The following is a 14849-nucleotide window of genomic DNA, read 5'->3' on the forward strand; positions in this document are numbered from 1 at the left end:
CTCAAGAGTTGAACGACTGTATCTGATTTATCTTTTCATACAAACACAGGTACAATAGGTGAGTGCTTCAGCTGACTGTGTGTGTATGCAACGATGGCGAAACAAAGCTTTGAACCATTTTGAAGGAACTGAACAGAAACAGGCTCCTTTTGGTGGCTATGATAGAATTAACACAGCGACATCTGCTGGGCACCACTAGTTTCTACATGTATGAAATGATTAAAACAGACACCTTGTGAAACAGTGATTCAAAATATAAATCATTTCACTCCATCATCTTTAGTATTTCATTCAATAATAATAATAATAATAAAAAAAAAAATATATATATATATATATATATAAAATATTTCATGACAACGTCAGTGTGCGCATGTCCAAAAACATGGCAAAAGACATCTTGGTTTGGTTGACTCTGGCCTAGTTATAAACATGTATCCCTTCAAATGTGTCCCCATGAGTGCTATACGATATTACAGCAAACCACATGTGCCACAAACCTCTCATTCAATGTTTTCTTGCTGTTACCAAGTTATATTATTATTTTTGATACATTATTAAATCAAGAAAACTTCACTATAAACAATTGTTTTTGACAATTGTGGAAGTCCAAGCTAATCAATGAGTGCTACTGTAAATTAACTGCAGAGAAACAATACTTAGTTTATTTAGATTTCTAGTGTGGTACCATGTAGAATCCTTATTTCATGTTCTTGTATATCTTCTACCTTCGGCCTTTAATGGACACATTGATAGCAGTTGTTGATAGAGGGGAGAAGGGGAGCCATTTATTTTGTGTTCCTTGTCCTGTTAACTTTTACAATATGTTTTAGTCTGTCCTACAATGAAGTTACCCCTAACAATTGCAATTTTAAACATTTTAGTTGAATGTCATTAATGAATCTTGTAAATATCCAACATGAATATAATGCGGTTACAAACTACATTTCATATACTGTATACTATATTTGTGATCAAATAAAAATGGAAAAAAGACTTGAGTCAATGTATTAAGTTTATTGAAGTACATCACAATAAGTCAAAAGGTCATTAATTGCAGCAGCTCCATGTGTTTCTATACAATATCTTACTATGCAATAAAGTTGGTTTATCTTGTTACACTACAGCCATTTGTTTTGGAGGACAATTTTGCATTACATATTAAAGCGTTCTCGGTGGTATTTTCCCCATCAAATGTTTTCTTGAGTTTCGTTCTGGCCTGAAGATAATAATATAACATTTTGGGAAAAAAATGCACACCAGCAAACCAAAACTGGAAGCCAGAATAGCAAATATCTCCACAGCTACAGTGAACTTCCCAGGAGAGCTGACGTACGCTGGGATAAATGCAATCCAGACTGCGCAGAATATCAACATGCTGAAAGTGATCAGTTTGGCTTCATTAAAGCTGTCTGGCAGCTTTCTAGCAAGAAAAGCAAGTATGAAACACAGGAGAGCAAGAAGTCCGATATAACCCAACACAGCCCAGAATCCCACAGGTGAACCCAGGGCACACTCTAGGATGATCTTTTCTTTATAGTACTTCATGTTCCTCTTTGGGAACGGAGGGTTGATTGACAGCCAAAGAATACAAATCACAACTTGAATGAGGGTGAAAGCCAGAACACTGAGCCTCTGCTGTGCAGGCCCGAACCATTTCATCACATTACTACCTGGAAGTGTGGCCCTGAAAGCCATTAACACCACTATCGTTTTCCCCAGAACACAAGAGATGCAGAGAACGAAGGTGATACTGAACGCTGTGTGTCGAAGCATGCAGGACCACTCAGAGGGCCGGCCGATGAAGGTCAGAGAGCACAGGAAACACAGTTTTAATGAGAACAGCAGAAGGAAGCTCAGCTCAGAGTTGTTGGCTTTTACAATGGGAGTCTCTTTATGAGTAAAAAAAATTATTGACGTCAGAAGAGATAAAAATACGCCAACGCATCCGAATCCAGTTAAAAGTGCTCCCATGATCTCTTTGTAGGAAAGGTATTCAGTCGGTTTCCGAAGACACTCGTCTTTCTTTTCGTTTGGCCAAAATTCAGGCGGACAAATCAAACAATCTGGGGAATCTATAAAAGCAGTGAAATTACACAGAAATACAATCATTACACCAAAATAAAATACAATCGCACAATATATGTTTGTATCAGTATCGTATTTTTTCATTTATCCTTATTACAATACACTTTAAATTTTGAAATCCGTACTCACTTGTCTGATTACTTATTGTTCCTTCAGGGCACTCAAAGCAGTCGAAGCAGCATACAGGCTTAAACTTGTTCATGGCCTTACGAGTCCCTGGTGGGCACGGTTCTCTGCAGACAGACCTTGTCATCTGAAAAACAGCATGTAAAAACTCAGTAATGCAACAAAATGTTTGTATGTCATGTTTATGAAGTTCCCATGAAGTAAAAGGACCAAAAATTAAAAGAAATGCCGTTCTCTATCGTGTTGAGACAATCTCTCCATCTTACATTTTGCATATGTGTGGGGAAACAGGGGCAGTTGACCTGGATACTCTTTAAAACAGTCTCTGTATATATGGGATATGCAGGATGGAAATATAGTTTCTCCACTCAGAGAACCTGCATGTAACCTTCTGTTCACTTTACCTCATTACTGTTTCCTCCCCAAACTATTTTGATGTTGTCTTTTAGTTTGAATTTTTCCCCCTCTGGAAAAGAGGTATCATATTGACCGATATTTACAATCTCAGCCGAGCCATCTTCTTTCATCTGCCAGTTGACTAAGTCATACTGGGCGACTGAGTCTCCATTTTCATCGAAGAAAACCTTGGCCCCGTTCTGTGTTGTGAAGTTCACATTTGTAATGTGTTCCAACACCTGGGGAGAGACAATCGACACATTTTAGCAAAATGTGCAACCAAAAGAGAAACTATAAAGACATTTAGTGTTCGAATTAATACCTAACATTATATTTTTTTGCATTAACCACAAAACATAGAATCACTAAATACTAAATAAGTATTCTATGCCTGAATAGATATACCTGAACTTACTAGCTTAGGCTGAACTTCGTTCTTGTTCACACAGGGCTTTCCTGTGGTGGGATTTGAGCCATTTTCACATTGCAATAGTGCATGAAGGGCATATGCCACCAAGTACACAGCTTTGTACACATTATTCTCAGCCCTGAAGTGTCTCACATCTGTGTAGTCACTTGAGACTGTCCTGAGATCCTCTGTGCCAGTGCACATAGCAGTGGTATTTGATTGAGAGAAGCTGCAGTCAAAGAATTTCTTCCAGAAAGCTTCAATTATAGTACTCTGTGGTTCATCCGAAGGTTTCAGACTGAGTAAGAATTCCTCAAGACCTGGTATGGCTGCCTGAGGGAGGGCAAAACCCATTGCCCCCTGCAAAATGCTCTTTCTCTTGACAGAAGCCAGGTCTACCTGTGTGATCCAAGCCTCGCCGCCGAGCCACTGCTTTCCAGTTATGTTATATTTCTGAATTTCTGACAGGAACGATTTGGTGTAAGACAAGGACATAAACAACAGGACCACCTTTGACGAGGATTCCCTTAATGTCTCTACAATAGCATTCAGCTCGGCTTGAGATGTCTTAGAGTGAGGTAATGAGTATTCAACACATATGGCCTCTTTCTTTGCTTCCTTAATGAATTCATCTGTGCCTTGTTTTGAGTACAAACTTTCAGAGAAAATAACCCCCACCCAGCGCCAGTCAAAATATTTCATAAGCTGCACCAGACCGATGATTTGGAAGCGGTCACTCGGCACAGTTCGGAAGAACGTGGGGTACAGTCTTTTGTCACTCAAACAAGCACAGGTTGACAGATGGCTTACCTTCAAATAAAGAAAAAACATCTTAAATACAATTAATCTATTTATCTTTTCAAGACCGAAATATAAACAAACAAATGTGACAGTTTGCGGTTATTTCCTCTCACCTGTGGAATCGATAGCGGGCTTAGTATGAGGTTTATGTCTTCACTCACTCCTGAGGATGAATGGCCCAAAAGAGCCTGGATCTGACCCTTACAGCCCGTTGACTCCTCTCCATTTACGGCTTCTATGGCTGCTCGTATCAGGTTTTCACTCCCGCAGCCGTTGTACAGCCTATAGCCTAGCCTCACTCCAGGCAGGAGCTTAGTATCTCTGTTAATCTCCTCCATAGTAAAAATCACCGTCCGAGCAAACTTCAATTCCCTGTCATTCAACCTGCAAACACAGTGTTGGCATATTACTAATAAACAACTTCAGCTGATCATTTTGAAACACATCAGATCGTCACATAAAACATGCTATTTCATACATTGCATACAGTTTTTAACCACTTACTTTTTGCAGTATGTCTGTGGAAATGCCTGGTAGCCATTATCTATCAGTTTACGTGTACTACTCATAGAAAAAACTCCTCCTATAATAAGATCACCTTCTTTTGAGAATTCCATGAACCCTGTCTGCCCAATCACTTTGCATGATTGGTTTTCTGACCTTGCCCTTGCCAGCAGAGTGAATAAGATAACAGTGATCCAACCCATCACGAGTCACCCTCCCCTTCACTGAAGCAATTCTGACCTGGGAGTTGACCTTTATAGCTTCTCCTACCATATGAGAAATATCAGCAGCCAATGTGAGCACACTCAATTCTCGACAGATTATTTTGTTTTTACGCATCACTGATCCTGCTGATTGACATGTGGAAGACAGAAGACTGTCCGGATTTACCTTTTTTTTTACCTTTTTTTCCTGAATATCAACACAAGTATTTTTAAGGTAGTGAAGTATTGTATTGAAGTATAACTCTCAGTCAATCAGAAAGGTCTGGTCGGCTCAGGATCTCTATAAACATGTTGAAATGATAGATACCATGAAAGTTCCTTGTCTTTATGTTATCTTCAGAAGCCTTGAGAATCAGCTGGTAAAACCCACTTTTTAATTGGAACATTTTTGAATATGATATAGCCAGTATGAAGTTGTGTTAGATGTTAAATTGAGCTATATAATCTCTGTTTCTGCAACCCAGTCTCACCAAATGGCATATGAATGATGGGTTATTGTAAGTCATTTTGCGTGCAATAACAACACCTTTGTTGCTTTCGGCGCGTCATGTGTAGGCAACAAAACTACGGTAGCGGCCGCAGTTAGGTTTAAGCAGCGAAACCACTTAGGTTTAGGAAAAACATCATGGTTGTGCTTATAATATGTATGTTAACTGAATAAAATACGTACGTAAACAACGTAACATAAGTACATAAAATACGTTAAAAATGTCGCTAAAACACAAGTCAGAAACGTTACTAACGTCACTTTAACATCACTTATAATATAATAACTTATATAATAACTCTTTGTTGGACCCATCCACCTCCCCTCCTGGCCACTTTGAGCAGTCTCTCTCAGTTTTTATACGTCACTAGCTCTGAGTGTAGCATATTTATGAGGATCTATTTGTAATGCAGTTAGTACAGACTACATGGTCAGCCCGGTCACACCAAATGGCGTATGAATGACAAGGTATTTTGTAAGTCATTTTGCGTGCAATAACAACGCATTTGTTGCTTTTGGAGTGTCAGGTGCGTTGGAAGGTGGACTCGGGGACTCGTGGGTTCAAGTGCTTCTAAATACCTACGGATTGTTTGAGGACATACATAATGGAAAATAATTAATTTGCACATATTATTTGAATCCTTTTACTATTTTTTTTTTTAAATCTTAAAGTCACTAAAGTGCAAACTTTATCAAACAACTTGTCAATTTTTTTTTTTTAAATTATCATATTATTAAGTGATACTGACTGAAAAAACAACAATTAATAATAAAGATATTAATAATGTGTCCCTACAAATTCCAACTTTTACAAATTTGACAAAACTTTGTATCAAATTCCCTACAATTTCCAACCATATTGGCCAATGAAAGACACAAAGTAACACTGGGAACTACTGTGCTCATTGTTAAGAGGGCAGCCTTTGCATAACACAAAGTGTAATCTTAGTACACTAGACAGTTTAATTTATTTTCTTTCTCTACTTTGGCCTAATGTATGTTTATATGTATGTGTAATAATTTGATAATTTCTTTTAAGAATAGCCACACATATACACATTTCTAATTAGTTATTCAAAATGTATGTTAAATAAAGTCATTATTTAAAATATGTTTTAATGTGTTCACCCACAGTATGCTTACTGTAAAGTTGTACATGATGTGCCATTAATGAACACACAGAAGACATATCCATTGAAATTTTGTTTTAATATAATCATAAAGAGCTCTTTACAAGTGTTACTTGCAGTCAGAAATAGTGTAAAATGTGAAGCAGAGCTAATAAAAATGTAGCCACAGAGGCTTATTACATTCAATTGTCATGGACTTCAATCACTATTGAATGTCTTCTACCTTGTGTATTATATAAAAAAAGAAAAGAAATTATGTTAAAAATGTAATATTCATCAAGAGCACCATGACCTCAGCTGTTGAGGATGTTAATGGGACTGATACACTTCATTCACACAACATTTTTATTTTTGCTTTGTTTACGTTATAGGTCAAATTTTAAACTCAGAATATTCAAATTTAGATACAGTATGGCAGGTTCAGTGATGTTTTTAAATTAACCTATTGATCTTAATAACCAGTACATATTTTGTTGGTCCCCTTGAATTCGGTAGACAGGTTACCAGTTGCACATGTAAGAAGACACTCAACAAATTTAATTTAGTCAGGATAGATTGTAGCAAACTGGAAATTGAGACGAATACACAGAACAAAGTAGCCAGTAGCTCTATCTGCTTTAACACAGCCCACAATCTTAGTGTTGATCCCACACCACCCTCACCAAGTATGTCTTCAAACCAGTGTTGTATGTTCTTATTCTGATAAGGAGGGCAGAAAGTCAGCCAGATAAACAGCACAGTGACAGGCAGAGCCCTAAATTGCTGCTTCGTGGGACAAAACAATTTCATGACAGTATGAGCGGTTCTGCAGGCAATCAACACATTTACAGTTCTCCCCAGAGCACAAGAGAGGCAGACGGCAAAAGAGATCCCGACAGCTACCTGGGACCACTCAGAGGGCTGATAGATGGTAACTGATGGTGAAAAGCAGCGCAATGTCATGGTAATAAACATCACCATTGTGGAGTTGCTGCCATGAGCAGGACTGACTCTGTTCGGTGATATTTTTATCCTTGTCGCGTAGATTGCAAGCAGTAACACAGCTGCCAGAAAATATCTTATAATCCATCTACTGGCATCTGTAGGCCGCACACTCTCCACTCTGTCTGTGTAAACAATACATTTGATGCCATCTGAGGAAAAAAAAAGTTTTATTATTTAACTTATTAAGGAAATTAAAGCATCCTTTTCTTGCAATATTTTTTTATTATTACCTGCTTGTTTCATAAATGCTTCTTTAAGTGATGCAGAGAGCTTTGATGGCATCTGTTGACAGGATATGGAAGTTAGTTATTGCACACACATCACACATTCATGCAAATACGGTAATAGCAATATATAATCTGTGAGATCATATACATGGGTCAACTGTCAGACTTGTCTGTACCATTTTTATAGCAACCGATTCAATCATATTATATTTATAGAATAGAGTATTTGCATCACTGCATATAAATTCAATGAATTAGCACAAACATATAGGATATATACTGTGATTTTATCCAGAATGCCTACACTTATGTCATCTGCAAACCTAAAAATACTGTACTTCTGCACAGCAATGTGTTTTCACCTTCCTCTCATATCAGCAGAGTTCTCACAACATCCACCTCTGACACCAAAATGTTAAATGTATTACCTGTTTTTATAAGCTTTTTTTTTAATAAAAATTACAACTTATAAACATTATCAGAAATAATGTAGGTGTACATGCAAACCTGTACATAGCAGATCCTGACATGGGGCGTCTTTGATTTTTCTGAGAACATCAGGCTCACTTGGTTCTCAGACAGTATGAAGATGCAGATAAGTGGCACACAGTTGGTCTTAGACAGGAAATACACCAACAACTGATGACATTTACACTTGCAGACCACTTGCAAACCAGGAAAGAGGCTACAGTCTTGTTTGATCCTATCCTGTGTGAAAATCCTCTCTGAGGCAACACTCATTTCAGGACATCTAAACAGGAGAAAAAACAAAAAAATGCATCAGTTCATGATCACATTATATAGCAAAATATCACATATTCATAAGGCAATGCAAGTTTCTTTATATAACACATTTCAGCAACAAGGAAACTCAAAGTGCTTTAAATAAAACATAAAACATTAAAAGCATCAAGAAGCACATGTAAAAGATAAAACGGATACAAATAAGAATAGAAGAGCATAAAATAAGATGGAAATCAAAACCCACTGAATACTAATAATAATTACAATAGTTAAATTATACATGATCTGTAAACCACTTTAAGACCAAGAGAATATAAATAAAAACAAGCTAAAATAGAATAAGACAGCCCTTAACTACAGTGCATTACAATACAGATTGCATTAATCACCCAACTGTTCACTATTTGTAGCCAGACATAAGCTAAACTGGCATTTAAAAAGCAAAAACAATCTTTTTCAAATCTAACAGTGCAAAATGGAAAGTATAATAGCCCAACTGAGTCGGTTATTTTGTATATAATTACAGTAAAGTGACTTCAAATTGTAATTGGCTCATAAAAGCTCCTCTAGAGATCCTCTAATTGTCTTTTGAGGGGTCTCTCAGTATGGTGTTTAGGCCCCAATAATTCAGGCTGGTTCCCCGCTGAGGAAATCATTAAATTACAAGCTTAATTGCTGATGAATCTGTGGGAAACCACAATTGGGTATCCATGCAGGTCCTTGATGAAACAAAAAAAGCAAGTTAATGAGCAAGATACTTAAATGGAGGAAATGGAGATAACAGAAAACACTGCAATTTTGCAACAATTTACTCACCTCTCACATGTCAGTGTCAGTTTTGTTTTGTCATGATTAACAGCGTTTTTATACGATGCATTTGAGCCGCAGGATTTTGTCTCTTCATCGTGCCCATACTGACTGAGCTCAGTACACTGGTCCAGTCTGAGCCATGTGCTGGATGACACCATCCAAGTGAACAGTGTTAAGGAGACAAATGCGACTGTTGTCATCTCAGAGCCTCGCCTTTGGCACAGTCGGGATTCTTGCAGAGATGTGTTTTATATAGCTTCCTGTCAGATAGGAGGCAACTTAGTGGTCCATTCTCAGAAGTACATGCAAATACCATTTTTTTTGCGTAAGACCTGAAGGATGTCAGGCATGAAGAAATAAATCTGACAAGAATACACATGGGCCCTATTTCCTAACCTAACGATGTTTAGAGTGTTTACTGAGACCGACTTGGTTAAGGCCTATAAGTTTTTACAGCTGATTCTGTAAGCCAGCACTAAAAAGTGAATGCATGTGTATGCCTGTTAAGTGTGCATAAACACTGAATACATTTCAAACACATCATGCAAGTCACTTAGTATGTTAAAAATACATTAATTACCAAGCATATATGTCACAATTTATAATAATTTAGTAACTCAATTTGATGGGTTAACTATCTGGTAAAGTGATCACATGTATGAAAAGGACTGCACTGTTGGTTTGTGTTTTTGGCTGAGGAATTACCTCTATATGAAGAAGTAGGCTATAGTGGACTGAACTGTGTGCAGATTCTACTTTGTTTAGTTTACTACATAACTGAGAAGATAGCTAGCTGTCTGTAGAGGTCAGGGCTAATGTCTCATTAACACACACAAGCAGTAAATAATTGATGAATTCTAAAAGAAAAATCTGCTTATGCCATCATCCAATGTTTGTTGCTAGTTCTCTCCACACCCTGTAGTACAGCCCTCCACAATACTTATGGGGCTTTTTCATGAATGACATTATGACAGGTCACACTAGGAAAAGCGCAGGTGTAAATAATACAATTAAACATTAATGTCATCATTCCAAATGCTTGCTTATTATATCACAAGCTTAAAGAACCAGTGCATAACAATTCAGGGGATTTATTGGCAAAAATGGAATACAATATTAATAAGTATGTTTTCTTTAGTGTATAATCACCTGATAATAAAAATCGTTGTGTTTTCGTCACCATAGAATGAGCCGTTTATAGCTATATAGGGCGCGGGTCCTCTCCACGGAGTCTGCCATGTTGCACCGCCATGTCTCTACAGTAGCCCAGAATGAACAAACCAAACTCTGTTAACTTTTCCTGCTTAGGCCGGAGTTGATATCGTTACTCGCTCCTACTCTCTGTCTCTTTCTTCACCACTCACTTCCCACGTACACACACACTCTACACACTGGCCCTGCTCCAAATGACCTACGCTACTCTCACAACAATTGGCTCTAGAGAGGGCCATTCGTGTCAGCCACCATAGCTTTCCAACAGGCTTGGCACATGGGACTTCAGTTGGTTGCAATCTCCTCAACTCACTGCTAGATACCGTCAGATCCTACACACTGGACCTTTAAGTGCTGGATATACAATACATGCATGCCACACACACAGAGTTATCCAACCATGTATTTTTTATGTATATGTATATATCTACATACTTTTGAGACATCATAGTCAAGTCTTGACTTGGCTTTGAGGCATTATACGTGGCCCTAAATATATTAAAAAAGTTTTTTTGAAAAACTGAAACTAAAATAAAACATAGCACAACATTCTGAAATCGAAAAGTCAAAACTTAAATTAAATAAAAACTAATTGAAAATTCAAAACTATCATAACCTTGGTGTGGGTGGAGACACACACATGCAGAAAGCTCTGTTCTGGATCTTCAAAATATACATGTAAGAACATACATGTGCACTGGTTTGAAATAGAAATAAGAAATGTTAGTGAGTGGGGTTACTCAAATAATTATGCAATTAAAATTAAGATAGTTTATTGTTGAAAGATTAATTATTACAAACTCTATTACTCACAACATCTTTAATATTAGAAAAGTAGTATTGCAGAAAGAATGGTATACACATATGCACACGAGTAATTAATTATCAAAACAAAATAAGGAAAGTTAAAAAGAAAGGAGTCACAACAATGTAAGATTAACATTGAATATCTTTTGTTTTGCCCATTATATGCTTTTTGGTATTTTGTTCTGGCCTCAGTAAAATAACATAACATTTGGGGATAAAAATGCAGAAAAGAAGTCCATAACTGGAGGCCAGAATAGCAAATATCTCCACAGCCACAGTGAACTTCCCGGGAGAGCTGACATACGCTGGGATAAATGTGATCCAGACTGCACAGAATATCAGCATGCTGAAGGTGATGAATTTAGCTTCATTGAAATTATCAGGTAACTCTCGAGCCAAAAAAGCGAGTACAAAACACAACACAGCTAGGAGCCCAATATATCCTAACACAGCCCAGAACCCTAGAGATGATCCCAAGGCACACTCCAGTATAATCTTCTCTTTATAGTGTTTCACATTTTTGAAGGGAAAAGGAGGGTTGATTGTAAGCCACAGTATGCAAATCAAAATCTGTATGAGAGTGAAAGCCAGGACGCTGAGCCTCTGCTGTAAAGGCCCGAACCATTTCATCACATTACTACCTGGAAGTGTGGCTTTAAAGGCCATTAACACCACTATAGTTTTCCCCAAAACACAAGAGATGCAGAGGACGAAGGTGATGCCGAACGCTGTGTGTCGCAGCATGCAGGACCACTCAGAGGGCCGGCCAATGAAGGTCAGAGAGCACAGGAAACACAGAGTCAAGGAGAAGAGCAGCAGGAAGCTCAGCTCAGAGTTGTTGGCCCTGACGATAGGAGTTTCCCGGAATTGAAAGAACACTTGTGCTATCATAGATGTCAAAATCGCCCCCATCAGACAAAATAATGTTAAAATGATCCCCATGATCTCTGCATACGACAAAAATTCAATTTCCTTCAAGATGCATGTGTCTCCTCTGGTATTCGGCCAATAATCAATGGGACATTTCACGCAATCCATAGAGTCTGTTTTTGAAAGAGACAAAATCATTGATTAGTTCATAAGCCAGTCAGTATTTCACATGTAAAAGTTCTGCTTTTTTAAATCAAACCTGTTATATTGCTGATTTCTCCTTCTGCACACGGTATGCAGTCATAACAGCAAACAGGTTTTCTTTTCTGAAGGACTTTGCGTTTCCCTGGGGGGCAGCTCTCACTGCACACTGACACAGGCACCTGGTGCATGAATATGTGGAGGAGTTGACCTACAGTGTGTTCACTGTTCTTTGTTTTTGGTGATCACATGTCATTTTTTATTCAGAAAAATTAGGTTATAAACCAGTTTTGCTAGACTTTATTCTATGTATTCAATTATGGAATATTATGCAGTATTGCATTGTGACTAACAACCCAGAAATGTGAGAACAAAACAATATGAATATGTACCGTGTGACTTCCTCCTCCCCACACTATCTTCATGTCGTTCATTATAAATTGATGGTCATGGGGCAGAGTGGCATCAAAAACCCCAACTGTGGCGACACGCATGATCCCTGAGGTCACGTGTAGTAAATTTATGAGTTCATATCTTGCTGGTGGATCTCCATCGGGGTCAAAAGTCACTCTTTCCCCCTGACTGGTTGTGAAGTTGATGTTCTGTAAGTAATGTAGCACCTGTAGAGAAGAAGAGGGACTTAATTTAATACAGCAGGCTCTTTTTCTGTATGTTTCAAATTGCATATGAGGTTTATAAGCAAAACAATGATTTCAAAAGTTCAGTAACCCTTTTTTTTTCTTCCTCACCTGCCATGGTTGAATGTGTTTAGTGTCAGCACAGCTCCCGCTGTAGAAGGGCCCCCTCCCCTCCTCACATGTGACCAGGCTGTGGAGAGCATGAGCCACTGCGTAAACTGACTTGTAGACATTATTAATGAATCTCAGCTCAGAAACATCTGTAAAATATGATTGGACATTCTGCAGGCTCTCAGAGCCGCTGCACGGCTTCCTTTGTGTGTCATTCAGAACGCAGTCAAACATGTCTTCCCAGAAATCTCTGACAAACCGACTGTCGGGAAACTGTGAAGGGCGGAGCCGCCTCAGGTGCTCCTCCAGCCCCGGGATCTTAGCTCGGCTGACAACGAAGCCTAGCGAGCCCACCAGGATGCTGTGTCCCTCGCTGTCAGTCAGAGAGTGATCCGTGATCCAGGCGTCGCTGCCAACCCACTGCAGTCCTGTAACGTTCTGTTTGTACAACTCACTCGCCAGCACTTTAACCTCTCTGTGGGACATGAAGGCCACGATGACTTTAGAGGTGGAGTGCTTCACAGCTTCAACCACTTTTGATAGCTCCTGAAGAGGACCGGTTTGCTCAAATGCCCGGTAATACTCTATGCAAACCCCCTCTTTTTCTGCAGCTTGTATAAATGCGGCGATCCCGTTGATGCCATAGTCGTTTTTGTTGCTTATTGCCCCCACCCAGGTCCAGCCGAAGTGCTTAACAAGCTTTGCCAGGGCTCTGCTCTGATGGAGGTCACTGGGAATAGTTCGGAAGAAGGATGGGAACTCGTCTCTGTTGCTGAGACATGCACAGGTTGCAAAGTGGCTGAGCTGTGCAAAAGAAATTTAGACAGAACAGATGCGTTCATTACATTTTAATTATCTAAAATGTCATTACAAAATAAGAAAGGATCTATATTATTAGACAAGTTAATCAAGAAGCTCTTTGAAATCCAGACACATCCAAGATAACTTCAACCCAAATGACAATGATTTATGAACACACTGAATAAAATAAAAACATTTACCACTGGTATCTGGAACCTTCCTATAATCCGAGCAAATCCCACCGTGGGTGCAGAGCCAGAGTGGCCTAGTACAGCCTGTGCAGTGTCAGCCTTTGTACAGTTCCTCTCATCTATGATCTCCCTTTGTCCGCTGGCTAAATCTAGAGCAGACTTTATTATGTTTGTCATTCCACAGGAATTGTATATCTTGTAGCCCAGTGTGTGGTTGGGAAGAATAGCAGGATTTTGATTTATTTCCTGAATCGAAAAGATCATGGTCTGGGCAAATTTGAATTCTCTGACATTGATGCTAGAAAAAAAGGCATTTCTTTAAATTATTTGATTGCATTGAACAAGAAAGCACATGATATAACAAAATCCCAGAACACATACTCACCGCAGGCACATTGGGGGATCGGGTAAGGTTTGGAAGGTGGGCACACTTCCTCTGTAACCGGTGCGAAAGGTGAAAATGCCACCTAAGACGAAGTCTCCAGCCTTGGTCAGCTCTGGTGGTTGTGTCCTCCCCTGCAGCTGGCACACAGGCGCCCCCCTCCTGATCAGAAGAACCAGGAGGACCAGCTTCAGCAGTGGCATTGCTTCGTTCTGCAGACTGGCCTCTATAACTCTGCCCCCGTGTCAGACTTTATACCCTGCCGATAGGCCTTAGTGCATGTCCATGCTCATATGCATGGAGGAGCTGCCCCCAGGGGCTGAAGAAAAGGTGTGTGTGGTGTATGGCAATAGAAGAGTATGCATTAGGGAAAAAAATGGTATTGGTAGCTAATTTATTGAGCTGAAATCCATATCTTCTATCCTAGTTTTTTTTTTCCATTGACAAGGAAGTCACATTTTCTGTATTTGTTTGTCTGTTTGTTACTTAGCAGGATATCTCAACTTTGCCAGACGCTAAGATAACTGGAACCAGAAACCACTGGAACTGAAAATTGTCTTTAAGTTGTTGAATTTTGATGCCAACCCAGATGCAAATGTTTTTTGTTTTTTTCCCCATTTTCGAATATTGAAATGATATTTAGTAGAATGTGAAATCATTTGCGGGTATGCTCTCTATGAGTGTTTCATAACTGACACAGTATATC

General features: G+C 38.8%; 2 protein-coding genes across 2 annotated transcripts; both read right to left on the reverse strand.

Annotated features, from left to right (window-relative positions):
• Positions 1 to 1064: 1064 nt before the first annotated feature.
• LOC119490924 (extracellular calcium-sensing receptor-like) lies at positions 1065 to 4527 on the reverse strand. Its single transcript, XM_037774468.1, has 6 exons — positions 4325 to 4527; positions 3934 to 4204; positions 3026 to 3829; positions 2619 to 2849; positions 2218 to 2341; positions 1065 to 2075 (listed from the first exon to the last, which is right to left on the reverse strand). Exons 1-6 carry the CDS (start codon positions 4525 to 4527, stop codon positions 1162 to 1164), a joined length of 2547 nt encoding a protein of 848 aa, XP_037630396.1. The 3' UTR covers positions 1065 to 1161.
• Positions 4528 to 11078: 6551 nt separating this feature from the next.
• Positions 11079 to 14172, reverse strand: LOC119491586 (extracellular calcium-sensing receptor-like). Its single transcript, XM_037775727.1, has 6 exons — positions 14147 to 14172; positions 13771 to 14059; positions 12770 to 13573; positions 12413 to 12640; positions 12079 to 12202; positions 11079 to 11992 (listed from the first exon to the last, which is right to left on the reverse strand). The coding sequence occupies exons 1-6, from the start codon at positions 14155 to 14157 to the stop codon at positions 11079 to 11081; spliced, it is 2370 nt and encodes a 789-aa protein (XP_037631655.1). The 5' UTR covers positions 14158 to 14172.
• Between the last annotated feature and the right edge of the window lie 677 nt (positions 14173 to 14849).

The sequence above is a fragment of the Sebastes umbrosus genome, chromosome 7 (assembly GCF_015220745.1).
Source record: "Sebastes umbrosus isolate fSebUmb1 chromosome 7, fSebUmb1.pri, whole genome shotgun sequence".
Classification (NCBI taxonomy): domain Eukaryota; kingdom Metazoa; phylum Chordata; class Actinopteri; order Perciformes; family Sebastidae; genus Sebastes; species Sebastes umbrosus.

What these genes read in the sequence shown, in the direction of transcription:
- LOC119490924 (XM_037774468.1), bottom strand. Translation starts at nt 4,527, where the DNA reads ATGGGTTGGATCACTGTTATCTTATTCACTCTGCTGGCAAGGGCAAGG. An exon ending in CCACAGACATACTGCAAAAA is followed by an intron (nt 4,205 to 4,324) that starts GTAAGTGGTTAA and finishes CTGTGTTTGCAG; the next exon opens with GTTGAATGACAGGGAATTGA. An exon ending in GCCCGCTATCGATTCCACAG is followed by an intron (nt 3,830 to 3,933) that starts GTGAGAGGAAAT and finishes CTTTATTTGAAG; the next exon opens with GTAAGCCATCTGTCAACCTG.
- LOC119491586 (XM_037775727.1), bottom strand. An exon ending in GAAGGTTCCAGATACCAGTG is followed by an intron (nt 13,574 to 13,770) that starts GTAAATGTTTTT and finishes TCTTTTGCACAG; the next exon opens with CTCAGCCACTTTGCAACCTG. An exon ending in AGAAATCAGCAATATAACAG is followed by an intron (nt 11,993 to 12,078) that starts GTTTGATTTAAA and finishes TTTCAAAAACAG; the next exon opens with ACTCTATGGATTGCGTGAAA.